Here is a 26,859-nt window from a genome sequence, read left to right on the forward strand (position 1 = left end):
ACGATATCGGTATTCAAACTAGAACTCTGCGAGTCGGATGTGTCGCCTGACGAATTATTTACTGTCGACATTATAGCTGTTAGATTGGCAGTTCATTCATTTATAGACAATGATGTTGCCATTTAACTTTCAAGTGTAGGTGGCATTTAAACCGCCGCGGACGAATAATGCCCAAATGAAATCAATCAAAGGGAAATAATAAGAAAACGTGCAAGGTAAAGTTAAACATGAAAATTAACAAAGGGCAATAACTCTAATATGGAATCAAGAGATACCATTTTATGCACTGCACTTCCTCTCAATAAGATATTTTTAAGTTGATAACTCTTATAGTTTTCGAGATATGCTCCGGACAACAATCAATAACGAAAACTAACAAAGAGCAATAACTAAAACATATGGAAGCAAGAGTTACAGTTCTGCAATTGACCTCAATGAGATCTATCTACCTATTAAGTTTCAGGTTGATACCCCTTATAGTTATATACGATATATGCCCCTGTCAAAATTTTAGCTTGAAAATTAACAAAGGGCAATAACTCTAAACATATAGATGCAAGAGTTACAGTTCTTGTGCAATGCACGTGTCCTCAGTGAGATCTATCTACATATGAAGTTTCAAGTTAATAACTCTTATGTTCTACATATAGTTAACGAGATATGCCCGGAGCAAGTGAAAACAGGACGCCACCGCCGCGGCCGCCGACGCCCCCGACAAAGATAACCCCTATAGTCAGGCGACACACAAGACTGAATCGGTCCGACAGGTCATTGCATTTAGAATTAGACGCTTTCAACTTCAACAGTTCGCCTGCCACAGAAAATTCAAACAAAGAATTGCAGTCCCTTTTAGGCCTTCTAAACATCTGTTGTAATGTGGTTCTACCCGGTTGCTGCTTTCTGTGCCATTTTTCAGATCTTACAAAAAAGTTAACATGCTTATATCATCGCGTTACACTCACAACAAACAATAAGAAAGATGTCAAAGCTTTGCAATTGTTCATTTAACATTTCAATGGCAGACATCTGCTGCTTGATCACAACTAGATCACTGACAGAGTTCTGCATTTGTTTATTGATGCCGCTGGTTCTTTATGTTTCGGAGTTTATAATATTTAAGATACATTGGTGTTACGGTGCTTGGCCACCTCACCTAGTTCACAACCATATCACTTTAAAATTGTTCCCGATTGTTATATCATTTTCGATCTTTATAAAGTATGAAGAACTACCACACTGCGTCGCAAATTTTAAGGTTCATTTGGTTTCTAATAAATTAATACTTGATTGCAAATGATCGTCGTAATTCTAATTCTGTATTTCCAGGTATTATAACGCAAAAATCTAGCGGTTTTGTTTATATATTTTCAGATGGGTGTCTTTAAAGGGAAAAGGAGGCGAGTGCTTAATTTCTGTCAAGAAAAACGTGATTTAAAGTTTGCGAATCAGTGTGGTAGTTTGTCGGACTTTTAAAAGATCGAAAATGATATTAATTCAGTTAATTGTTAATTTTCATGTTATGAAATTGCCCCAGTTTTTTCACAATTCGTTTCCTTCTAAATTACAATTCATGAGCACCACAACCTATTCAGTGGCACCACAACTTTCAGAAGATCAAGCAAAGTGCACCAAGTATAACAAATAAAGTTCTAAAATTTGTAACGAGGCAACCTTTTGTCAATAAGAAAAGCCACATACATGTAAAGAAATTGCTTAAACCGATGGTACAATAACAGTTCTCATGAAAATCCTAATTTTTACGTTGTCAACACTAACCTCTAGCAAGTTATGTAAGTTCTAGAAAAAAATCAGAACTTTTACATTTAGAACAACTCATAGCCAATTCTATGTGGAACTACATTCTCCATTTTATTTAATTTACTCGTATAAACCACTAAATATGAAAAGTAAGAAATCAAACTCACTGTTTACATTCATATTCCACTGATTGGCACTATAATGGAAAACGTGTTGGAGCATTTTCAACACATAACAAAATGTTAAGGCTCCAGTGATTGCCAGCCGTGACATAGAAAAACCAGGTTGTCCATTACCACAGAAACAATAGAACATAAAAATTATAATTAAACAATGCGCATATAGTTGACACAAGATGTTCTTAATCAAGTTTTATGCACATGTACGCGGCTGCAACATAATTCACAATACAAAAGCTGTCCTTAATTGTACCTGTATACAAAACTTACTGCAAATTTAAGTTGGTTTGATGGCTGGGAAGATTGCCATACATTTTTAATCAAATACATCACTGGGTTACTGAGATAAACACTTGCACGCAGAAATAGAATTTCTAAGACAAACAAGAATTATAATTGCATATATATTGAACCTAAAGAGTTCTTACATGATAATTATGATAGATATGATGATAGGAAAGTCTTGTATACAGTATAAATCCATTTTATTAGGTGGTTACTGAGATACGGCCTAGTAACTTGCACATATGACACAAGGTGTCACGCCAATATTCTACAGGGCGAGTAGAATAGATTTCCTTATTTCCTGGAATAGTCAAGCTAAGAATTAATAAAAATCCTTACCTGTGAAGAAAAGGCCAGCATTTGCAAGTGCTTCTGGTTGCTGACCGGTGGACTGCGGCCATTCATTAAATGTACCCAACCGCTGGGCCAGGGTGGTCATTCCAGTGTGCGCCACTCTTCTTGTAAGCTGCTGAGCTGGGTGAGGCTCACTCCCTAAAAAATGAAATAAGTGGTACAATATAGCAGTATATCTTCAAAAATAAAAGTAGGTCAAAAGGGGTGGGACCAGCTTTGACCCCAGGGGCATAATTTGCAAAATCTTGGTAGAGGACGATTATAAGATACTAGTTACAAATTATCAAAAGTCTGGGCCTAGCAGTTTCAGACAAGAAATTTTCAAGAATTCCCTACATAAGTCCACAGAAAACCCAAGGACTTGGCCAGTTTTGACCACAGGGGCATGAGTTGATTTTCACTTGCAATTGTGTTAAGAACAGACACGCGAACTGCTTTAGCAATTCAGGACATGTTATAACTTCACACTAGTCAGCCAAGAATATAACTCTATCTCCAACATGTAAAACATAGCTTTCCTTCATTATGCATGAATTAAATTCTTGTTCATACAAATATAAAAGATGTATTAACTATCCATGCAAATTATTAGCTAACATTGCATAATGGTTTAGTTCATTGGAAGTCTGACTATTAAATTCATTATTAAGTAAAAAAGAAATTCTTCTATAAATTTAAGAAATATAACTATTACTTAAACCTATAAAAAGAACAATAATTTCCTTAGAAGTGACTATTTTGAAGAATTCATAAAATACAAAATCTGTTCCCTTCTTTCTAAAAATAGAAAATAATTCAATCTCCAATAGAAAGGGAGACAATGTTGCAAGATTTGCTGTCCTTGCTTCATGAGAAAACTATGAAGTTTAACAAAATGTGTTTATAGAAAACTTGTAACCAACAGGTCGTGGCCAATTTTGATCCCAGGGGCATTATTTGAACAAACTTGGTAGACAACCAATAGACACTGTTACACACCAAATATCTAAGCCTGAGGCCTCATGGTTTTTGTCAAGAAGGGTTGCAGTTTTTCCTTAAGGTTGCCATGGCAACAAGAGTTCTGTATGGAATTAATTGCTTTAAACAAATTTGAAAGATCACCATCCATTTATTAGGAACATTCATAGAAAGTTTTATCAAAAGTGTCCAAGCTGTTTAGGAGAAGATGATGTTTATAAGCAATTGTTGACGCCGGGCGCAGGAAAACGGACCGATCACTTTGTGCTCGGGTGAGCTTAAAAGGGAAGAAAATATAAATGAAATGTCCATTATGTCTAACCAATATGGCTGGTGCATTTGCCAAACCACAGTCATGGCATTATGTCTTACCAACATGGCTGGTGCATTTGAAAGACAACATGGCATTATGTCTAACCAACTTGGCCGGTGCATTTACAAGTTCACATTGCAATATGTTTAACCAACTTGGCCGGTGCATTTACAAGTCCACATTGCAATATGTTTAACCAACTTGGCCGGTGTTTTTGCAAGACTACATGGCATTATGTCTAACCAATATGGCTAGTGCATTAGCAAGACAACATGGCATTATGTCTCACCAACTTGGCCGGTGCATTTACAAGTCCACATTGCAATATGTTTAACCAACTTGGCCGGTGTTTTTGCAAGAGTACATGGCATTATGTCTAACCAATATGGCTAGTGCATTAGCAAGACAACATGGCATTATGTCTAACAAACTTGGCCGGTGTTTTTGCAAGACTACATGGCATTATGTCTTACCAACATGGCTGGTGCATTTGAAAGACAACATGGCATTATGTCTAACCAACTTGGCCGGTGCATTTACAAGTTCACATTGCAATATGTTTAACCAACTTGGCCGGTGCATTTACAAGTCCACATTGCAATATGTTTAACCAACTTGGCCGGTGTTTTTGCAAGACTACATGGCATTATGTCTAACCAATATGGCTAGTGCATTAGCAAGACAACATGGCATTATGTCTAACCAACTTGGCCGGTGCATTTACAAGTCCACATTGCAATATGTTTAACCAACTTGGCCGGTGTTTTTGCAAGAGTACATGGCATTATGTCTAACCAATATGGCTAGTGCATTAGCAAGACAACATGGCATTATGTCTAACAAACTTGGCCGGTGTTTTTGCAAGACTACATGGCATTATGTCTTACCAACATGGCTAGTGCATTAGCAAGACAATATGGCATTATGTCTAACCAACTTGGCCGGTGCATTTACAAGTCCACATTGCAATATGTTTAACCAACTTGGCCGGTGTTTTTGCAAGACAACATGGCATTATGTCTAACCAATATGGCTAGTGCATTAGCAAGACAACATGGCATTATGTCTTACCAACATGGCTTGTGCATTTGCAAGACAACATGGCATTATGTCTTACCAACATGGCTAGTGCATTTGCAAGACAACATGGCATTATGTCTTACCAACATGGCTAGTGCATTTGCAAGACTGCATGGCATTATGTCTTACCAACATGGCTTGTGCATTTGCAAGACAACATGGCATTATGTCTTACCAACATGGCTAGTGCATTTGCAAGACAACATGGCATTATATCTAACCAATATGGCTAGTGCATTAGCAAGACAATATGGCATTATGTCTAACCAATATGGCTAGTGTATTTGCAAGACAACATGGCATTATGTCTTACCAACATGGCTTGTGCATTTGCAAGACAACATGGCATTATGTTTTACCATCATGGCTAGTGCATTTGCAAGACAACATGGCATTATATCTAACCAATATGGCTAGTGTTTTTGCAAGACTACATGGCATTATATCTAACCAATATGGCTAGTGTTTTTGCAAGACTACATGGCATTATATCTAACCAATATGGCTAGTGTTTTTGCAAGACTACATGGCATTATGTCTTACCAACATGGCTAGTGCATTTGCAAGACAACATGGCATTATGTCTTAACCAACATGGGTGGTGCATTTGCTAAACAATATGGCATTATATGTTACCAATATGGCTGGTGGCATTGCAAGACCACGTGACATTATGCCAAACCATTTGCAATACTACATGGCATTATGTCTAGCCAACATGTCTGGTGCATTTGCAAGACCACATGACATTATGTCAGTGCCATATGATTGAAACTCTTCTATGCTTGACAATTATGCAGCATGTTTTTTGCAAATGTGACATTGCCTTTACGTATCAAATAAATATGGCAAGTTATTTCAAATTGCCTTAGAACATAAAAAATATGACCCGTATTTCCCAACCTACACTCTTATGTCCTTATATGCAGTTTTCCATTGTGAACAAACATTAAGTGTGACCTTAGAGGTAGTCACACATGATTGTCTCGACACGTTATGTCAACTTGATATGTCGAACACATGTGGCAATTTATTTCAAAATCTGTCCATACAATAGAGTTACAGCCAGGACATGACCAACTTTACTCTATGTCCTAATATGCAACATACCATAGTATTTAAACACTCATTGTGACCTTGACCTTTTAGGAAGGGACACAGGTCTTGCCTGTGACACGTCGTCTTCGTATGTCAAACACATCTGGCAAGTTATTTCAAAATCTGTCAATACATGAGAAAGTTACAGCCAGGACACAACCACCTATACTCTATGTGCTTATAAGCAGCACTCCATAATATTCAAACACTATTAAAGTGTGACATTGACCTTAAAGGTCTTGTACGCGACACATTGTCTTTCTATGCCGAACACATGTGGTTATTTAAAATCTGTCCATACAAGAGAAGTTACAGCCAGGACACAAGAAGTTGAGCAGGACTCACGCACAGATGGACGGTGCGATTTTAATATGCCCACCTTCGGGGGAATAAAAATATTAATTTTGCTAAGGTGCACACACTATAAACCATGTAAAGCATGTAAGCATTACTTTTGAGTTGCTATTTAAAATACGTTTAGTTTTTTTATTTATTTATTGTTATCATTTTGTTTTACAAGTAGAGAGGGGGATATTGTTTAAAAAAATATAAATGTTTAGCTCTAATATGAAACTTATGTTACTATTTTATATACATATGCCCTAACAGAGCTACATGCAGACTCTACAAACCTTGTGATCTGCCTGTTTCATTGTTCCTCTGAGCCTCTGCAAGATTTTCCTGGCAAAATAAAACGCCAGTGAAGTTATTATTGACTGTTTGCCTTTTAAATACTTAACTTAAGGATAGATGAATAGCAAAGAATTATCAGTCTCAAGGGATAGGTAGCAGGTTAACAGTAGTTTTCTCAGCATTGGTTTGGCAATAAGCCACAAACTTTAGAATAAGTAAACAACTAATATGGATAGAAAATATGATTGTGGGAGGACAGCTTATTCATAATAGTACTAGAGATTACAATATCAGTGCTTCAAGGACATTTGATCAGCAAGGACAAGCTTGAATATATGGAAGTACAGTATGATGTTACCTTCCTGACAAGAACGTCATTTAATTTAATTGTTTTCAATTATTTTGAGAGCAGAATGGAAAATAGCAATACTTTTATTTTAAATTCAAGGAATGAATTAGAAAGCATATAAAGATTATTGAAATAACATCAGTTTAATTATGTTAAACCCTTCGGCAATAACGATTGCTCACCCTTTAAGTCTTGAGGAGCATTTTCCTAACATCTGCATCAGGAAGAGACAGTTAGGAGAATGTTTGGTAAGTATTCCTAGTATTTCCTACTCACCCTGTATGTGTTGAGAAGCTGTTTTCCTAACAACTGCGCCAGGAACAGACTGTCAGGAGAATGTTAGATTAGTATTCCTACTCACCCTGTATGTGTTGAGAAGATGTCCTCCTAACAACTTCCTCAGGAGCAGAATCTTAGGATAATGTTAGAACAGTATTCCTACTCACCCTGTATGTGTTAAGAAGCTGTTCTCCTTACAACTGCATCAGGAACAGACGGTTAGGAGAGTGATGGATAAGTCTTTCTACTCACCCTGTAAGTATTGAAAAGTTGTTCTCCTAACAACTGCATCAGGAATTGACAGTTAGGAGAATGTGTGATAAGTCTTCCTACTCACCCTGTATGTGTTGAGAAGCTGCTCTAACAAGTGCCTCAGGAATAGACAGCTAGGAAAATGTGTGATAAGTCTTCCTACTCACCCTGTATGTGTTGAGGAGTTCTTCTCCTAACAACTCCCTCAGCAATACACAGTTATGAGAATATTGGATAAGTCTTCCTACACACTCTGTATGTGTTCAGAAGCTGTTCTCCTAACAACTCCCTCAGGATCAGACAGTTAGGAGAATGTATGATAAGTCTTCCTACTCACCCTGTATGTGTTGAGAAGCTGTTTTCCTAACAACTCCCTCGGGATCAGACAGTTAGGAGAATGTATGATAAGTCTTCCTACTCACCCTGTTTGTGTTCAGAAGCTGTTCTCCTAACAACTCCCTCGGGATCAGACAGTTAGGAGAATGTATGATAAGTCTTCCTACTCACCCTATATGTGTTAAGAAGCTGTTCTCCTAACTGCCTCAGGAACAGACAGTTAGGAGAATGTCTGATGTGTTCAAACAATGGTTCGTCCCCATCACTCCAGTCCATTAGACCAATACCACAATGGTAGCATCGAACAAGGTCTTGTTGACCTGAAAACACAGATTATAGATAGTTTCATTCATTTAATAGTATGGATCATATCCCGATATATATATAAAAAAACAACATCAATATATATAAAAATATCAAGAAAAGGACCATTTTTACTTAAAAACATTAAAATAAAGTGACTCCCACCTAAGTCATTGCATAAGTGCTTAGTTAAACGATTTAAGAAACTTTTAATTAAAATCAGAATAAAACAGATTTGTTAAGGTATCACATCCTTACTCAATTCGGTAAATTATAAAGAGAAGAGATAATTGGTAACAATTTTGATCAATCATGTATTACAAATCTCAACCTCACCTGTATAAAAGAGTCCGTACACGACCATACGTGCCGGTGCCTGATGGGCTGTTGCAGGCCAGTGAGTAAATGACCTTTGTCTTGGCATCTGGTCCTGGCACTGGGGGTGCCTTGGGGTTGTTCTGCCCCCTCCTGCTGTGCCGTACTGGCTCTGCCCCTGGACCCTGTCCAGAAGGTCCCTCTCCTGGGCGTACGGAAGATTGAGTGTGGGGGTTACAGTGAGTGGGGTATTTGTGGCGATTGCAAAGTCCCTGTCGGAAAACACAGGCCGTGTTGAGGTGACTACGTCATAGTTTCTCGATTCCCTGTCCTGTATTTCTGACCCCTCTGTGCACTGTATGGGATATCTAGGCTGTTCCTCAGCCTGCTGTTGTGCTTCTTGCTGTTGATGCCTGGGGGGTGTTCTGCACCCTCCTGCTGTACCAGGCTGTTCCTCAGCTTGCTGTTCTTGTTGCTGTTCTTGCGCCTGTTGTTGCAACTGTGCTCTTGAGAAAAAGCCTGTGTTATACAAAGGACAAACAATGATGTATGTAAAATGAATGCTTTTCTCTGGAAAATCCATAATTTCCCGCAATAGTTGCTGTTGTTCATAAGAAGATGAAATATTTGCATTTCGTCTTGTCTTTTCCATAACTGACAAAGGTAAAAGTTTCATCAAAGTATCTTTTGCTCTTCCTGCTTTTGAAAGAGGATGATTGTTGCCCTTAGCTTTAGTGTGCTGGGTTGCCGTCTCATTAATATGCACAATACACTGATCCTGTTCAGCATTCTGCCCATGTACATCATTTATAAGTCTACTGCTACGTGTGTCTTTCCTCTTTATTGCTCCACAAGTTTTCTCTTCCTTCTCACTGGTTTTCCGTTCATCTTTAACTGCATCTCTTGTAAGTTTACTTACAAGTGGACCGGTATCTGCATCAAATTCTTTGTTCTGTGGTTTGACTAGACTACAATCAACATCAGAACTTATTTTATCGATAGACCTTTCTAGTCTCTCTACACGCCTAGTAACAACATTTATTTCCACTGATAATAAAACTGTTATTCTAAATGAAGTATTTTGTAAGCTGCCACTGAACTGCTCTTGCTTTCTGCTCATTGAAAAGTCACCAGACAACTGGTTTACAACCGAGGCTTGCTCTCTTGATTCAGGCACCAAACAAAGGGATGAAAGTGGAACAACATTTGAAGTATTTTCGTTTTGTTGTAGGTCTTGGTGAGGACACTCTGACAGAGGATCAACACTTTTGTGGGTTCTTTTGACCAAGTCAGAATATTTCAACCTTACTTGAGCTCTGTCAGTACAGAAAAGATTACGTAATAGTTTGCTGCCATCCATGCTGTTTTCATTTTCATTATTAAAGAATGTGGTATGTTCCTGATCAGTCATTACAAAAAAGATTTTAAGGCGAGATGCATCTTCAACACATAAATGTGCATACTTTTCTTGAAATCTTTGTAAAGAGAGTTTTCCAGGGTTTGGAAGAATGTGAATTGTATTTGAATTTCCATCAGCATAAGCCAATGATGGTGGTGCTTTAAACAAACTTGTGACCTGAACGACATCCTCTAAAAAGTTATCTTTACCAATCAAATCTTCGATGAAACATTCCATGTTCATGTCTGTGGTAGAAGACTTCTTCAGATGCACATCTGTACAGTTGCAAGAATCACAGTCAATGACATTTTTTATCCTCAAGCGACCCGAGTTTTGATTCAGTTCTGGAATTAAACAATTTGGTTATAATCACATCCTTGAAATTTACACTCTAAATGAGGATCTAAGGGTGACCCATAAAAGGTCACCTACTGACAACTGTTCTGTCAACAAACTATTTTGGAAGACTTGCAAGCTAAAACAAGAGGGCCAAAATGGCTCAATATCATTCACCTGATTGTACAAAGGGTCCGAAAGTTATGAACCGAACAACAGACTAGATGCTGCCCGCCAAAAAGTTTGATTTATAAACCTTGTCACAAAAGGGCACATCATTGTAAAACAATCAAATAATATATATTCAAACTTCAGTCAAAAGAAATCTTATACTTACACAAGGCCTTTAGGGTAAGACATAAGGGATACAGTTACTCATGCTTTGCTTTAGACAATGAATTCTCAGCAATGACGGGCCAAGAGGCGGGACTTGAATGAGGTGAATCAATTCACCGAAGTGATTGATTACTTAGTAACCCCGTCCCCATTCATGGTAGTCATTTGCAGGAAACATGCTGTGAAATATGCCAACTTGGAACAAGCATGTGAGTACAAAGCAGCACACAAATGCTTTTGTGGTCGTATCAATCCAGAGCATGTATGTATGGGTAAAAGGCAACAGACATATACTTTATGTTTTGTGTTTGGGTTACCTGAAAACGTAGCACGTTCAACATCTGAGCCCAGAAAGTATAGTAAGCAGATTAGTTGCATGAACTATTTTAATATGTGCCAAGTAAAAGTCATCTGACAAAAAAAAATGCTTTCAAAACTGTACTTATAGTAAAAAATTCTGTAGTTTTAGAAGTTAAAAAAAAGTTGGTCAAAAGGTCAAAGTCAAGGGCATCCTAGGACAACATTGATCAATTTAAACAAACATTCACAATCAATTGTGCTGAGATGGATGCACGAACACACAAAAAAGATTTTCAAACCTTTCCAGATTTATGTTTACCAAACCTGTGAACCCTGGGTGTGGCCAGTAATGACACCAGGTGCATAACTTAAACATTCACAACCAATTTTGTTAAGATGAATGTGCCAACTACAGAACTAAAGCTAAAAAATGGCCTTTGGGCTTTCAACAAGAACAAGGCAGAGTAATTCACAAAATCAACTGCAGAAGCAAAAAGCAAACTGTCTCTCAAAATCCTAGACTTGCAAATTGTCTCCCTTAACTCTAGACATGACTTTACATGTACATGTAAACTTGGCTAAAAATAGAATTCGCTCATGCAGACCTGGCTAAAAATAGAAAGCTTTTCTTTAAAACTTTCATGGCTTATAATCTAGGCATTTATGGACGGATCTGGCTGGTTTTCGAAAGGAACCGAGCTCTAATGGATATCTATATACTGTACAAGTTTCATCGAGATACAATCAAAACTGAAGACCGTATCGTGTTCACAAGCAATTGTTTACAGACGCACGACCGCACGGACGCACGGATGCACATACTACGTACACATTACCATCGCATAAGCTCTTCTGGCCTTTGGCCAGTAGAGCTAAAAACTAAAAAAGTAAATAAAATATAGGTTATGAAATGACCCTTGAAGTATACATTTGTTTGTACATACCTTGAATTGAAATAAAATTAATTCTAATAATATTATTTAGCTGAATGTTATAATTGTCACTTTAAGTAATTAAGATGTCATGTCGGAATTATTAAAGATAATTGAACAAGTGACACAACTAAATTACCATGAATGCACAAAGAACTTCACACATCTTGATTATTTAAAACCCGTCCAACTGATCAAATAAGTTGTTTTTACCTTGTACGAAATGACCAAAATCGGAGGGTACGTAATGGTAAGGTAACAGGAGAAGTCATACCAACAAAAACTCGCACCACTACGCAGTCGCGCCATATACAGAGAATTCGCCCCACATATGTAATATATAGGCGGTATGGTGTGAGATGGTTATCAGCGGGAACACAATAGATAAGTTAATTGATGGTAATGAACTATTCTATTGTTGACAATGGGTTGAAAAATGAAGTAAAATAGGCTTCCAATAATTATTTATTTACAAGCACTGATGATCAAAGTTAGTAAATAAATACACTTGATTTTGAAATAAACATTCAATCATATATCATGTGCATGTAAACATACAAAACTGATTGAGGTATCTAGTACAAACAAATATAAGTATTTAAAAGATATAGCACTGCATGAAAATAAAATTAATAGTATACATGCATACAAAAAATCTTTATTTATGAACATATTAATCTCCAAATGAGTGCGCCCTGTCTCCGGATAGACTTCTCTAAGAAGCTTGCTGGTAGTCATTTCTACATCTTCGTAATCTTTAGTCCTGTAGTGTCCGACATGGGCAGTCTTGTAGGTTGCTTGCTGGTAGCTAGAGAGCCTCTGCTCTGATAAGAGTTGGACTTGTTCCATTTATGCGGCTATGTCATCCTTCTACATAATGATTTGTTCTGATTTGTCCTTCAAAAAAATCATGTAGGTCTGGAGTGCTTCAGGGCCTGATTCGGTCATGTTGTCTTCTAATGTTTCAATCAGTGCCCGTGTGTGTTCAGTCGGCAGGAATGGAAGGGACATTACTTTTTGTAAGAAACGGTACTTGTCTTTCCGCTGTACCGATGTGCGGTTGATAGACCTTGAATTTTTCTATAGAGCGCTGGCATAAAGTGGAACACGCAACCTTTCAGTATTGTGTTGGGAAATTGTTGTGTAAATGGGGCCTTGACCATTTCTTACACGAGTGGAGATTACCATCCATACAACGTGGTCCAATTTTGGTATACACTGGTCCCCTGGTTTTCGAATGTTTTTTTTTCAGCAATATATGCTGCTGACCACATGAGTTGCTATTTGTCAATTCATCAGAAGACATGCCTGTCCAACATTTCCTATGCTGCTAGGCTTGGCACAAGTCACATTGCATGTAGCGTGCATGCATCGAGTTACGAATTTTCTACAAGCAATACACGCTGCAATGATCGTCATTCATGACTATGTTTGACTATCTGACAATTTGTTTTTGTTTTCTTTATTATTAAGATTGGCACCAAAAAAAGTTTTTTTCTGTAACGAATCTCAGGACAATTATTTAATAGAATGTGTTACGCTCTGATATCATAATTGAAAAAAAAGTACCAAAATGTAAAAAAAAATTGTGTAGGTGACTGGGTTCGAACCCACGTCGCCAAAATTGAAGTCCAGTGTCTTACTCACTGAGCTACAAAGGCTTATTCTTATCGGGTGACATAATTAAACTATACACCTACCTCGGTAATATCACGTGATAACACCAACTAGCCAATCATGCATAAGAAATGAATTCTACCTGGTAGACATACCCAGTAATCTTTTTTAATGGAAAAATACGAAATAACTGCGTAACTTAAATAAATTGTATACTATGTGGTACTTCAGTTACGAAGTTTTAATGCATTGTACACATCGATGCCAAGTTTATGTCAGTTTTCGACAATTTTCTATTTTTTTCGCTATTTTATCATACTTGAGACAGCCCCTTTAAATGTGCATAAGCTGTTTGCTGCATTTGATGTGCTTAAAGCTGTGAACCAAATATGCGCCAACAATAATCTGTGAATGTTAACTAATTATCATCTTTAATATTTTTGTGCTTCCACTTTAATTACGACTAATTAGCCTAACCTATCTTCTAACTAATACCTTCATTTTTTTCAGTTACACAAGTGTTGCTTTTTCGCAAATGTGTTTCATTTGTTAAATTTGATTAATTTATGGATAATAAATTAGCTTTTTGTCATATATTTATTAAAGTATTAAACAGTTCAATGTACATTTATTTCCTATCTTCGAGAGCGAGAAGAGCATTACGTTCACTGAATGCGTGTTTTAGATTCATAAAAGTAGATTGTCATATAGACCTTACATTAGTTTACCCACATAAATTCATTTAAAAAAGATATCCAATAGACATGGTAAAGTTTGACAGTAATAACATGTACTATATAATCTAGCCACAGTATAATGCGCATTAAGGAAACTTTTTTTTACATTTGGTTTAATTTTGTACCCTTAGGCCACAACAAATTGATCATTTGTTCATCGGATTTGCCGCTCCTAAAATTCGAAAAATTAAGAAAAAAAATCTTTTTTAAGCGCCCGCACCTGGGACCAATCACAGGTGCTCGTCACATTGCCTGGATACAGCAATACATACTTATTTCATATTTTCTTATTTTTAATATATATGTAACAAGCCGACGTTTTCGTAAAGAAAGTTCTGATCGACTTGTTGGGGGAAGGTTCGGATATATTGTCCAGGGACTATTAAGGATGTGTCCATTTGTGGCTTAAACAATCATAACACAGTGTATCGTCTATATATATATGTATTCATTCGTTCATTCACAATGGTGACGATAACAAGTCACAAGTCAACATACTGAAAATACACAATGAAATAGTAGTGAGTACATAATTAATATAATACCTCAGTCTTCTCTGCTCTCAACCGCAAGACCGTGGTGTCAATGTTCTGTTAAACTGCAAACCAACAGATTATGAACGTGTGCAAAATGTGCAACAAATAGACGAAAGAGAAGTCACTGCTGTTTTGAACAAGAAGTTTACCAGAACCACGAAAATATGTGACTTACTTACCAGATCACATTATACTTAGGATCCAATCTTAAAAATGTAAAAAGACAAGATGTCTGTCCAAATGATAATTTGAACTCAGAAAACAAAGTGCGTGAAAAAATGCTGATTTCACAACATCATATTATTTTAAGGGAATAGTCCAAACGGCAAATTGGCAATGGGTTACACACACCCCTGCTTTGAGTAAAATGACGTCCCGTCATTTATCTATACTGTGCAAGTACACACTACATCACTTCAACATATTTACCAATACAAGGTCATTACATCTTCTACAGAATAACTCGTTGCTACACTATATATATCCAAATGTAAACAAGTATACCTCGGATAATCTCTAATTTCATCTGGAATAACAATCTATTTCTCCAAACTATTTCAAAATTTCAAGCCATTTCTCAACAAATTCATATCAAATGCCAGATTTAACGGAAATACATTTTCATACCGTTTTCTCCCCTGCCAAACATAAAAAACGTCCGCGCTTTACTTCATAAAAATTTAAAGTTTATTTTAAATTAATGCAAACAATTACAAACATAAAACCCGCGAAAACAAAATTCAGTTCCATTTATTTAAAAACAGAGTCCACTAGTTTCTGAGCCATGACACTATCTATATTCTTCAATATCCCAGAATTCACTATCTCTTCAAGAGTTTGTATTCTTGTATCTGTTGGGCGTGTTACTACTGCACTTCATCCCATAATCTCCATATCTGGATGGTGGGTTTTTCTGTCTTGAAGATCTTCGTACCTCAGTATGTGTTTCGTCTTCTAAATCATGTTCTACCTCTATACTTCTCGCTTGACTTTTACTTCTGTTTCTTCTTTCAGAACTTCCCTTTCCTGATCTGCTTCTAGATTGATGATCTTTTCCCCTTTCAGGTTGTCTGACGTCTGCTCTACTTCTTGATTGGTCTAGTACTGCCTGATCCTGGTCTACATCCGGCACTCTACCTACATTCTGATCTTTGTGTTCTTCAGTTCGTCTCTTTTCTAGAGTTTCATCTCTGTCTTTTAAAGTTCCTGTTTCCTTCCTATTAGTCTCTTCAATAATCTCTAATTCCTTTCTGCTTGTCTGTTCACTCCTGATACCACTTCTTTCCTTTGTGTTCTCATCGTGTATCTCCTTACGTACTGTGTCCCCTGGAGACTCAGTTTCTCCTACTTCAGGCCTGATCTCTGATATTTCTTGTCTTGTAGCGCTACCTAGTTCATCTTCCACTATTACAATCTTTAAATTGTCATCCTTTCTTGCAAGCTGACGGGCGTCCCATCTTTATATGTAGGTGGTACATAGTAGTAACTTGCTTCATCATCAGAATCTGATTCCTCTTCTGTGACGTCACACTGTTTCTTTGCATCTCTGCTTTCTTCTAATTTTTCTCGTTTCTTCTTTCTTTTCTGCCTGTACATCGCCATCGTTAACTGTCGATATATCTTCAGGCTTCTCATCAACAGGTCCCTATCTATATCGTCCCCGTAATCCACTAGAACTAAATGGTTCCTATGCAATGTCTTTTCTTTCTTGGTCTTTTCGCTTCTTATCTTGAACACAGGAATTCCATCTCTCGGTTGTTCAATCACATCATATATCTCCTCTTCAAATTGTCTTCAATCTTGTGTTTACCCTCATGAGCTAAAATCTTCACTAACACTCTGTCACCAACTTTGATCTTCACCGCTTTTGCTTTTAAGTCATAGTACTTCTTTTGCTTACTCTTAGCTTTCTCTGTGTACTTTTCAACTATCTCACTTGTTTTTCGCATCCTGTCTTTCATGTCAGCAATATATTCCTTGGCAGTTTGGGTATTTGTTCTAACATCTCTCTCTATGTCAAATGCAGCATCTATTGGTAGTTTAGGCCTTCTTCCAAACATCAACTTGAATGGGGACACCTTTGTGGTCTCATGTGGCGTGCAGTTGTGTGCGTACACTAGTGATCCAATATATTTCTTCCAATCAGTCTTCTGATTTGGTTCTAAAGTCCCTAGCATGCCGAGTAGTGTCCTGTTCATCCTTTCCGTTATCCCGTTGCCCATTGGATGATAAGGTGTAGTTCTCGATTTCCTAATGTTCGTCAGTGAACATAGTTCTTTGATTATTTCAGATTCGAAGTTTGCTCCTTGGTCTAAATGTAAGATTGAAGGAATTCCGTAATGGAGTAGAAAGTTGTTATATAAAGCTTCTGCTGTAGTTTTGGCCGTCTGATTCTTCGTGGAGACTTGGGCAAACTTTGTATAATGATCTGTTATGACAAGGATGTTTGATGTGCCTCCTTTGGATGGATCTAGTGTCAGGAAGTCCATGCAAACCATCTCAAGTGGGTATGTGGTGGAAATGTTTACTAGTGGACCTCGAGTGTTCATCGGAGATTTCCGCCGTAGGCATCGGTCACACCTGCTCACCCACTTGTCAACGTAGTTTGTCATATTTCAGGAGTGCTAATGTCCTTCTCTTCCTGGGTGTCCAACATCATTGTGGAGGCCTTGTAGCACTTCACGTCTATATTGTTCAGGAAGTACCAGCTGTTCTTTCACTCTGTCCTCTTCATGTACTTCTTTGTACAATACGCCTCGTTTCATCTTAAACTTTTTTAAATGTCTCTTCATGACAGAATCTTCTTTGGTGTTAGAGAATCTTGGTAAAACATTGTCTATAATGGCCCTTCGCCACCTCTCAATCAAATTATCTTCTCTCTGCTTCCTTTTTACTTCTCTTTCCAGTATCTCAATTCTGTGGTACAATTTCTTCACAAGTTCTGTCATCTCCTGTATTTGTTCACTCTTTACATCGGTATTTCTATCTTGGGCTAGGTTACATGTGGTATGATGTTTCATTTCTTCCTCTTCCTTCATGTCGGCTTCTAATCTTTGCAGCTCTAACCTAAACTTCCCATAATGTTTCTCTGTGTCAAGCTTGTAATATGACCGTAACTTCAATTCTTGTCTAAGCCCCTTGTGAATCACTTGTCTAACAACCTCTGTATCTGTCCTCCTCAACCCACCTAGTCTCACCGCTTTATCGAATAAAGTATCTGCCCTTGAGCAATAACTGTTCACATTTTCCCCCTCGTGTTGAGAAATTGAATAAAACTGCCCAAGTATTTCTTCCTTTGATTCTAAACTCCCATAGTCAGCATCTAGCTTCTTTAATATTTCATCAACAGTAGCTCCAATTCCAATTCTCCTTAATAAATCTAATGCCTTCCCCTTTAGCGGCCTCCTAATCCCGAGGTGTATTTCTTCTTCGCCATACATGCCTCCCTCCATGAGCATCTCCAGCTCAAACTTGTAGCTTTCCCAGCATACTTCATTTCCATTATCCACCCCACAAAACATGGGTAACCTAGGATGGATGAATGACTCATGTTCCCATTCGTATTCACTATCACTGGCATCAAGTTCAACTTCAGCCATTTTCAATGTTCACTAAATAATAATTTACACAAAATGCAATCTAATGGTCAATGTTCACTTCAATAAGGTCACTGTCTGTTTATCACCAGGGTACTCCCCACTAAGTGTCCATAGTATTTCCTTTTACAATAATTTACTGTAAATTATCACCCATATCTATGTACAGTCGAAACTCGATGGCTCGATATTCTAGGGACCGGCCAAAGTACTTCGAGCCTCGAGAATATCGAGCCAAGCGGGATTGCTTACAGAATGTTATTTTTTCATTTGTTACATAAAGCCTTATTTACCTCGTTTGTTATTGGCTACGCTAGCTCCGCAAGAGAAGAAAGAGTATTTATTGGGCATAGTAAGGCACCCTCAATTTCGTAATATGACTTATTTGATTATTAAAAAATATCATGTTATTTTTTTATTTATAATAAAAATACATTTATGTGAAAACAAGCAATTAGTGCCTTGTGCTAAATGAAGCAAATCAAACAAATCAAGGTGTAAGATTCTTAACTGAACCCGCGAAAATGACATCGACCGAAGCAAACAAATCAAAACCTGAAATTCTTGTTTGGGACCGCGAAAACGACTTCGAGCGTGGAGAAATATCGACCCTCAAGATATCGAGCCATCCGATCGAAATTTATATGAACAAAGAGTAAATAAAAATTGGTCCTTTTAATTTGGTTCGAGCCAACGAGGATATCGAGCCATGAGATATCGAGCCAACGAGTTTCGACTGTACCAGCATCAATTATTCACAATATTCACTTGTACATTCATGGCACAAATGTTCCACCATATTATAAGTTATAATTCATCTCAATGCACTGCACTATTCACTTGTAGCATGGCTTCACATGTCACCCTAAGGTCATATGCTTCAATGTTCACTAATGTCATAATTCACTTATAAAATGTTACTTTGTCTCAACTGTATCACCATACACACAAAGTGTCAGTTAACTATTAGCGAAAAGTCCTATTTTCACAATTTCCACATAATAATTCAATCACCACTGATTTTCTTCAAATAAAGTTCACATCACTTTAATTTATGACACAAATGATGCACCATAATTCAACTTCAACTAATAACATTCACAGATGTCAACTAAATTGTCCCAAATAGTCTTCCATAGTTTTGATTTTTTATCACACAATACTATCCATCATCATTACACAGCATGTACATCAAAGTTATATCATGCATGTGTCTTCACTACCATGACACTAACCGTACACCATACATTCAATTTCAAAGTTCCATCTTTTGACCATGTATCTTCACATGTAACTTCATTCAATTCCAATAAATATTTGGCGTCAATTACATGTGTCCAATTTCAAAAATAACTTCATAACCCTCAAACACCAAAGTACCGGTATCAACTATATCAAATAATACCTTCCACAAAGTTGTAGTCAATTCATATACAAACAACAATAAATTTCAATGAGCCTTCACACAATAATGCTGAGCCGAAGCTTATTTCACATCTCACTTACAAAGTGTTACTGTATATAGGCAAAGTAAGTGTTCAGTTATCCCTAAACTAAATTAAATAAATGCATATAAGATTTACAAATTCACATCAAAACTAATCAATACTGCAAATTTTAAAAGACTATCAGACAATACAACATTTATCTAATAAAAATAAAAAAATATTTCAGATCAATGTAATTAATTAAGTAGACAAATTATAAAATGCCAAAAATACTGAAACTATTTAATCTTCAAAATTATTCCACTAATAAAAGTGGAAATCTGCCTTTTTATTCAAAAATATAATAAAATGAATTTAAAGTGTGAAAAATAACAATACGCAGCACACTCAATTCCAAAAAAATATATAAATATCAACAAACATTTATACCAATTTTCAACAAATTTTCTAAGTATCTTGTTGTAGGTTTTTTTTCTTGGTGGTGTTGTTCAACAAGGAATACAGAAAAAATTCAATTCTTTATTATTCCAAAATCATTCACAAAGAATACAGAAGGATGTCAAATAACATCTTCATTATTCTCTGCAACTGTAAATTTGTTCAAATTCTGATACTTCAAAGTACTCTAAATTAATAAATAACTACAGTAAATTATTCAAACTCAAATAAGTATAATATAAATTTTAATTGAACTATATTTGACTAATATATCTTAGTTGTAATTTTAAAATGCTTAATTACCATACACCCAATTACCATACACCCTATTGTATCATAAACTTGTCTATACTGTATGCACTACACTGTGTCTGTAATATTCATTACATTACTATCTAACAGAGTTCCGACACTGTGATTGACCTACTTCCATATATGGTAATACTACTACTAAAGCGAGTACGTGGTAACCAGGGGTGTGTACTCAATAGCCAATGAAATTTTACAATTACTTATGACATCATGAGACTTTCCCAAATGAGAACCAATCAAAATTGGCGTTGCATAAAGCTGCAATAGCGGAAAAAATATGCAAAGTAGCCAGTTGCGAAAATATAGTCCCGCAAGCTAACGAACTGATTATTTTAGTAAAATGCAATGAAATTTGGAGCAAAATATGACTTGGACAGCGAAATGTCACTGAAATCAAATGAATGCAATCCTTATTTGCCAAAATAATCCTTAAGTTACATAACTGCACGTAAACAAAAAAATGTAGGTCAATGAGTGGATTGGAAACCGGTGTCAACAAAGAAATCATCATCAAGTTGCAAATTTTGTAAACAAACAAGTGGAAATACCTGTCAAAACAGCAGCGGTATGACTTAAATACGAAAATAACCTATTTTCGCGAAAATAGGTTATTTTTGCGAAAATAGCTTTTTTGACTAAAATACGAAAATAAGGTTATTTTTGATGAAAATAAAGTTATTTTCGCGAAAATAAGATTTTTAAAGAAATATGAAATTAGAGTTAGTTTTGGCGAAAATAACATTTTTGACCAAAATATAGTAAGTTTTGGTCAAAAGTCAGTTATTTTCGCGAAAATAAGAGTTTGAAAGAAATATGAAAATAGTGTTAGTTTTGGCGAAAATAACATTTTTGACCAAAATATAGTATTTTTTTGGCAAAAATAAAGTTATTTCCGCGAAAATAAGATTCGGATATAAATATGAAAATAGGATTAGTTTTGGCGAAATAACCTTTTGACAATAATGTATTTAGTTATTACTAAAATAAAGTTAGTTTCGCGAAAATAAGATTCTGATATAATACAAAAATAGGGTTAGTTTTGGCGAAAATAACCTTTTTTGACAATAATGTATTAAGTTTTTACTAATATAAAGTTATTTTTTTTTTGTTGAACAAATAATTGAAAAGGCATTATCATCGGTTTATATTTAAAATTTAAATGGAACTACAACAATAAGCATATTTATATCTAACAGCACAATAATTGCTTTTAGCTCGTATTAATCTGTGAAATTACGTAATATGTTTCCTGATGGCGTGAAAGTATTTAATGTGTCCTTTGTTTTTGTAGTGCACCATGTCACTGTGATAGTCCTTATGAAATCTTATGTCCTTCATTTCAATGCATTGTACACTTTTTCGAACAAGATTATTGATGCGTTTTCTCTGTGCGTTGAAACTTTTTTTGCTTAGAATTTTGTCTTTGAAGTTTCCCCTTTCTGTTTACCTGTGTATATTTTTATCATATTTTGCTATTGTTTATTTTGTGTAATTATTTTCCTTAACTGTTGTGAACATACCTTTTCATTATCTCTCATCATTGTAAACCAAGTTAAACATATGATTTCACTTGGTGTAACTTTGTTCTGTTGTATTTGTTTGTTTATTTTTTTACTTTTATTTTTATGATTACGTACATGTATATCAACCAATGTACATGTATAAATAACCATAAATAAATGTCTGGCATAAACAAATAATACAAAACAATTCTCGGATTATTTATTAAATTTTTAATATTTTCAAAATTCGAAAGTAAAAAAGGGCCATGATTGAGGGCGCCTCCACGTGGTATGGCCTGGATGTGTATGGATATTGTGTTTATCATGAAAAAAATTAAACAATGGCCATCTACCGCAATACAGAGTTACCCCGATTGGAAAGTTCGAAACGAGTTGCGCCCCTTGCGTATTGGGTAGTTCCGGTCAGTTTTCAAAAAATATCGATTGTGCAGATCATCAGTAACAACAGAGCTTTAAAATTATCACCAATTCCGTTAGTTCAAGCTAACTACGTGTGGAGAGTGACAGTCAGTTCCATTTGAGTAAGTACTTTTGGGATTTATTTACAAAATGTCAAAAAATTACGTTTTTGAACGAATTATTTGTTGAAAATCATGCATTTCGGATACGACGGGATTTCGGATACGATTTCCATTGTTCAAATTTTAGTGACAAATGTTTCTTATATACATCTTCTTTTTCTTAGGGAGTAAACACATGTACAAAAATGGGATGATTGTATGAAATATTAATTTCAAATGATTTCAAAATGGATAAAATTATGTTTATTGAATGTATGTTAAAATGAAAAATCTGATTTAATAGTATTAAATGTCTAATTGACCTACGATAGTTGCAAGTATTTCAGCAATCAGTAAAACATGCACCTACCATATAATGTGAGCCAAAAAGAAAAACAGATAGACTCATATTTGTACATCATAAGACTATTTATTTCATATTTTCAAGAAGTTAATGTGTTTTATTTCTACTTATCGCACACATAACCTGTATAAATTTGATTTCATTCTTAGTCTTCAACAATTTATTGACATGTACTTCACATATTTATCCTATTAAATGTGTAATTGCCAAGTTTATAGAACTACATGTAGCATTGTGTTTTGAAATATTAAACAGAAAAATTATTTCTAATGCACCATTGCCATTTGTTTTTGGTAGTAACAGGGTTTTTTCTGTAGTACCGGACCCATTCATGAAGAATCATATAAGATGATGTTAAGTTTTGGGGGTATTTGAATCATTCATTTACCATTGTGTGTATACTGGCACGGCTTAAATTATGTCATATATGCTACGTGGGAAGGCAACATTTTTGCTTAAAATGAACACTTAAAACAAAGATAACTTCTTTTACTACACTATTTTAAATGAAACAAAGGGCAGTCTATGCCGCTTAAAGAGGCCCGCCTTTGTTTTATTACCGGAGTTTGACGAACCTTATTCCCAAATAATGGTTTGACTGTGCTCCGAGGCCATATTGTGAAAAGGTTTGTCGAAGTGTTTTAAGAAACTAAGCTCTCTTTCAAACTCTGGTAAAAGACCGAAGGCGGGGCTCCGTAAATGGCGTAGACTGTGCTATGTGTCAATTAAAATGGTGAAGTTATCTTTGTTTAAAGTCTTAATTCGAAGCAATATATTGCCTTCCGACGTAGCATTTATGACGTAATTTATCATGTGGTATGTCTAGGGTCTTTTTCCCAAAAGGGCAGAAAAAGCCCTGGTTCATAGATGCCAGATTGTCTTTCCGTTCATCCCTCTGGCTTTTCATGTCCAGGCTATTTCTTAGTAACCGATTGCATGGCATAGATATTTCTCAGTAACAACTTGCACTATTTCATTGAAACTTCATAGGAAATTATTTACCATTTATATCAAGCGGTGAGCTTGCATTGTTACCAACAATACTCTTCTTCACATTATGATTATAAAGGATGGTTCATTTTCATTTATTGTTTTAATCTTTTACATTTCAGCATGGATGAAGAAGAGGTGGCGCATCGTATTGTAGATGAGGCAGTGGATGAGGAGACATTGGCAACATGGACCAAGAAAGAACTGGTGATTTGGCTGGTGAACCACAGACAGAAGAAGTCTGGAAACAAACAGATCCTCATAAAGAGAATACTCCGCACTGTGCAGTTTGACGACACTGACTCAGATTGTGAGACTGATACAGACAATGTATCTGATGAGATTCCGGATATAAGTAGTGTTAAAAGTGAATGGCAGCCACTAGCAACTGACAACTGTCCACCAACAAGAAGTGAGGATGTGGAGAACTATTTTATATACAACAAGAATCCAGTGTCTGGAAAAACTCAGGCCTGTCATAGACAGTTAAAAAAAGCTAGGAAATTTGCCAAGGAAGGTTATGTGTATGACATGGACTATAATGGACTGGACAATAGCAACTATTGTTTAATTAAAGCCAAGTGTAAACCAAGCATGAAAGAACTTGTTACTGTGGAATGTGGACAATTGGCGAGATATTATTCACTACATGCTGTTTTGATTAAAAGTACAGGAAGAATCGAGGGTGGCAAGTGCAATTGTAAAACTGGTTTGACTGGTTTGTGTAGCCATATTGGGGGCCTTCTTATTACAGTTGTGCAAATTAAGAATGCCTGTACAACAAAAGGCTGCGAATGGCTGCGGCCACAGACTGACCTGCAGCTGAAGCCGCAAAGACTTAGAGACATCAAGTTTAGTAGTAATGAGGAAGCACCCATAAAGCCTCACCCAGAAGTATACCAGGCAGGGCCGTGCCAGGATCCTGAAAGATTTCTTGAAGATATCATGGCAGGACTTGGAAAGGTGTACCCCCAGTCCGTCTTATATCAGACCATAAATCCTGAGATTACCGACGTTTCAGATGTCATCTCCAAATACAAACCCCCATTTAAGTATGATGACAGTGTGGACTTAAGTTCAACTGTGTGCCAGTCTGAATTCAGAAACTTTGCTGCTGGAATAGAAGTCAGCGACAAGGAAATAGAAAGAGTGGAAAAGTCTACGAAAGGACAAAGTGCCAATCCAATTTGGAAAGATGTAAGAACAAACATACTTACAGCTTCAAACTTTGCGTCTATATGTAAAAAACGACCTGAAACAAAACCTGACAATCTTGTTGGTAGATTGCGTGGTAATAGGAGCAACTTTGATGGGAAACCCCTACAATATGGGAGGAAGAAAGAGAGTCAGGCACGCCGAGACTACACACAACACCACATGAAGCAGTGTGGAAGAGTTAATGTTGAGAAAACCGGACTAATGATTTCTCAGGACTTTCCATTCCTTGGTGCTAGTGTGGATGGTCTTGTTAGATGTGACAAATGTGGGCTGGGTGTATTGGAGATTAAATGTCCATATAATAACAGAAAGACAACACCAAGGGAACATAGCCAAGTGAAATCATCGTGTTTGGAGATTCGTGATGGTAAATTAAAGCTTAAGGACAACCATGATTACATGTACCAAATCATGGGCCAGATGAAAGTATTGGGGTTAGACTGGTGCGACTTTGTTGTGTGGACAAAGAAGGGGATACATGTTGAAAGAGTGACATTCAGTCAAGATTTTTGGGAAAATAAGATGCTCTTCCAGCTGAAATTTTTCTATAATTCATTCTTTCTTGCGGAGTGCTTTACTGACCGAATTAAACGTGGAATAGATTTATTTCATTCAGATTAGAAGCATAGAGATTCGAAATCATAAACTTGTTGTGACGCTTACTGTTACTGAGATTACTATTATTCTGCTCTGTTTTTACTGTAAAACTTTGTTATCTCAATTTCAATCCAATAAAGGGTCTTGTCAAAAATGTAACAAATTTCAAACATCAGACTTTTACTCACAGTACCATATGCTCCTTAATGACAAGTTATATAACTCTGGCTTGAATATTGTCAAAGTTGTGGCCCTTTGTAAGTGGCCATTTATTGAATTTCAACATTTTTTGTCTATCAAGATATTCTTTAAATATGGAAGTTCGAACAAACATTGCTAGAGATAATGCATACACAACAAAACGCCCTCACAATATAACTTCCAACTTTCTTATTTTTGGATCAATTTGAATAAAATTTGAAATATAAACCCATTATGTAGCCTTTTCAATTATTTGTTCAACAAAAAAATAATTTGTTAACAATAAATGAGTTATGAGTGGATTTCACGTCTCAAAAAGTGGATTTCATTTGTCAAAATGTGGATTTCACTTCGATTTCCGATCTTTTTTCAAAATAGGTCTACAACTTTCTTATTTTTGGATCAATTTGGATAAAATTTGAAATATAAACCCATTATGAAGCCCTTTCAATTATTTGTTCTACAGAAAAATTAATTTGTTAAAAATAAATGAGTTGTGAGTGGATTTCACGTCTGAAAAAGTGGATTTCACTTGTCAAAATGTGGATTTCACTTCGATTTCCGAAAAATTGCTCTAACTTCTTCATTTCTTGATATATTTCAATAAAATTTGAAATATAAACCCTTCATTAGGCACTTTCCAAAATGTATACAAAAAATAAAAATTACTAACTAATAAAACTGAGTTAAGAGTGGATTTCACTTCTCGAAAACTGGATTTCACCTCGATTTCCGATCTATTTTCGAAAAATTGCTCTTACTTCTTCATTTTTTGACCAATTTCAATAAAATTTGAAATATAAATCCTTTATGAGGCACTCTCTAATAAATATACAAAAACAGAAAATTATTTATTAAAATTAATGAGCTATGAGTGGATTTCACTTCTCGAAAACTGGATTTCACCTCGATTTCCGATCTATTTTTGAAAAAAAATGAAAAATTGCTCTAACTTCTTTATTTTTTGACCAATTTCAATAAAATTTGA

General features: G+C 36.0%; 2 protein-coding genes across 2 annotated transcripts in view; one reads left to right on the forward strand and one right to left on the reverse strand.

Moving 5' to 3' along the window:
• LOC128237759 (uncharacterized) overlaps positions 1–26,859 on the reverse strand; it is a 74,641-nt gene that overhangs the window by 44,129 nt on the left and 3,653 nt on the right. The window contains exons 2-6 of the mRNA XM_052953342.1: positions 8,513–10,234; positions 8,045–8,193; positions 7,368–7,418; positions 6,657–6,705; positions 2,562–2,714 (exon numbers count right to left, since the gene is read on the reverse strand). Coding sequence (XP_052809302.1) covers positions 2,562–2,714; positions 6,657–6,705; positions 7,368–7,418; positions 8,045–8,193; positions 8,513–10,133 — 2,023 coding nt within the window. The 5' untranslated portion in view covers positions 10,134–10,234. The remainder of the gene's footprint in view (positions 1–2,561; positions 2,715–6,656; positions 6,706–7,367; positions 7,419–8,044; positions 8,194–8,512; positions 10,235–26,859) is intronic.
• On the forward strand, positions 22,413–26,104 carry LOC128238216 (uncharacterized). The gene is made up of 2 exons (XM_052953889.1): positions 22,413–22,522; positions 23,978–26,104. Exon 2 carries the CDS (start codon positions 23,979–23,981, stop codon positions 25,692–25,694), a length of 1,716 nt encoding a protein of 571 aa, XP_052809849.1. The 5' UTR covers positions 22,413–22,522; position 23,978; the 3' UTR covers positions 25,695–26,104.

This window comes from Mya arenaria, chromosome 6 (assembly GCF_026914265.1).
Source record: "Mya arenaria isolate MELC-2E11 chromosome 6, ASM2691426v1".
Lineage (NCBI taxonomy): Eukaryota > Metazoa > Mollusca > Bivalvia > Myida > Myidae > Mya > Mya arenaria.

Coding starts and splice junctions, on each gene's coding strand:
- LOC128238216 (XM_052953889.1), top strand. CDS start 23,979: ATGGATGAAGAAGAGGTGGCGCATCGTATTGTAGATGAGGCAGTGGAT.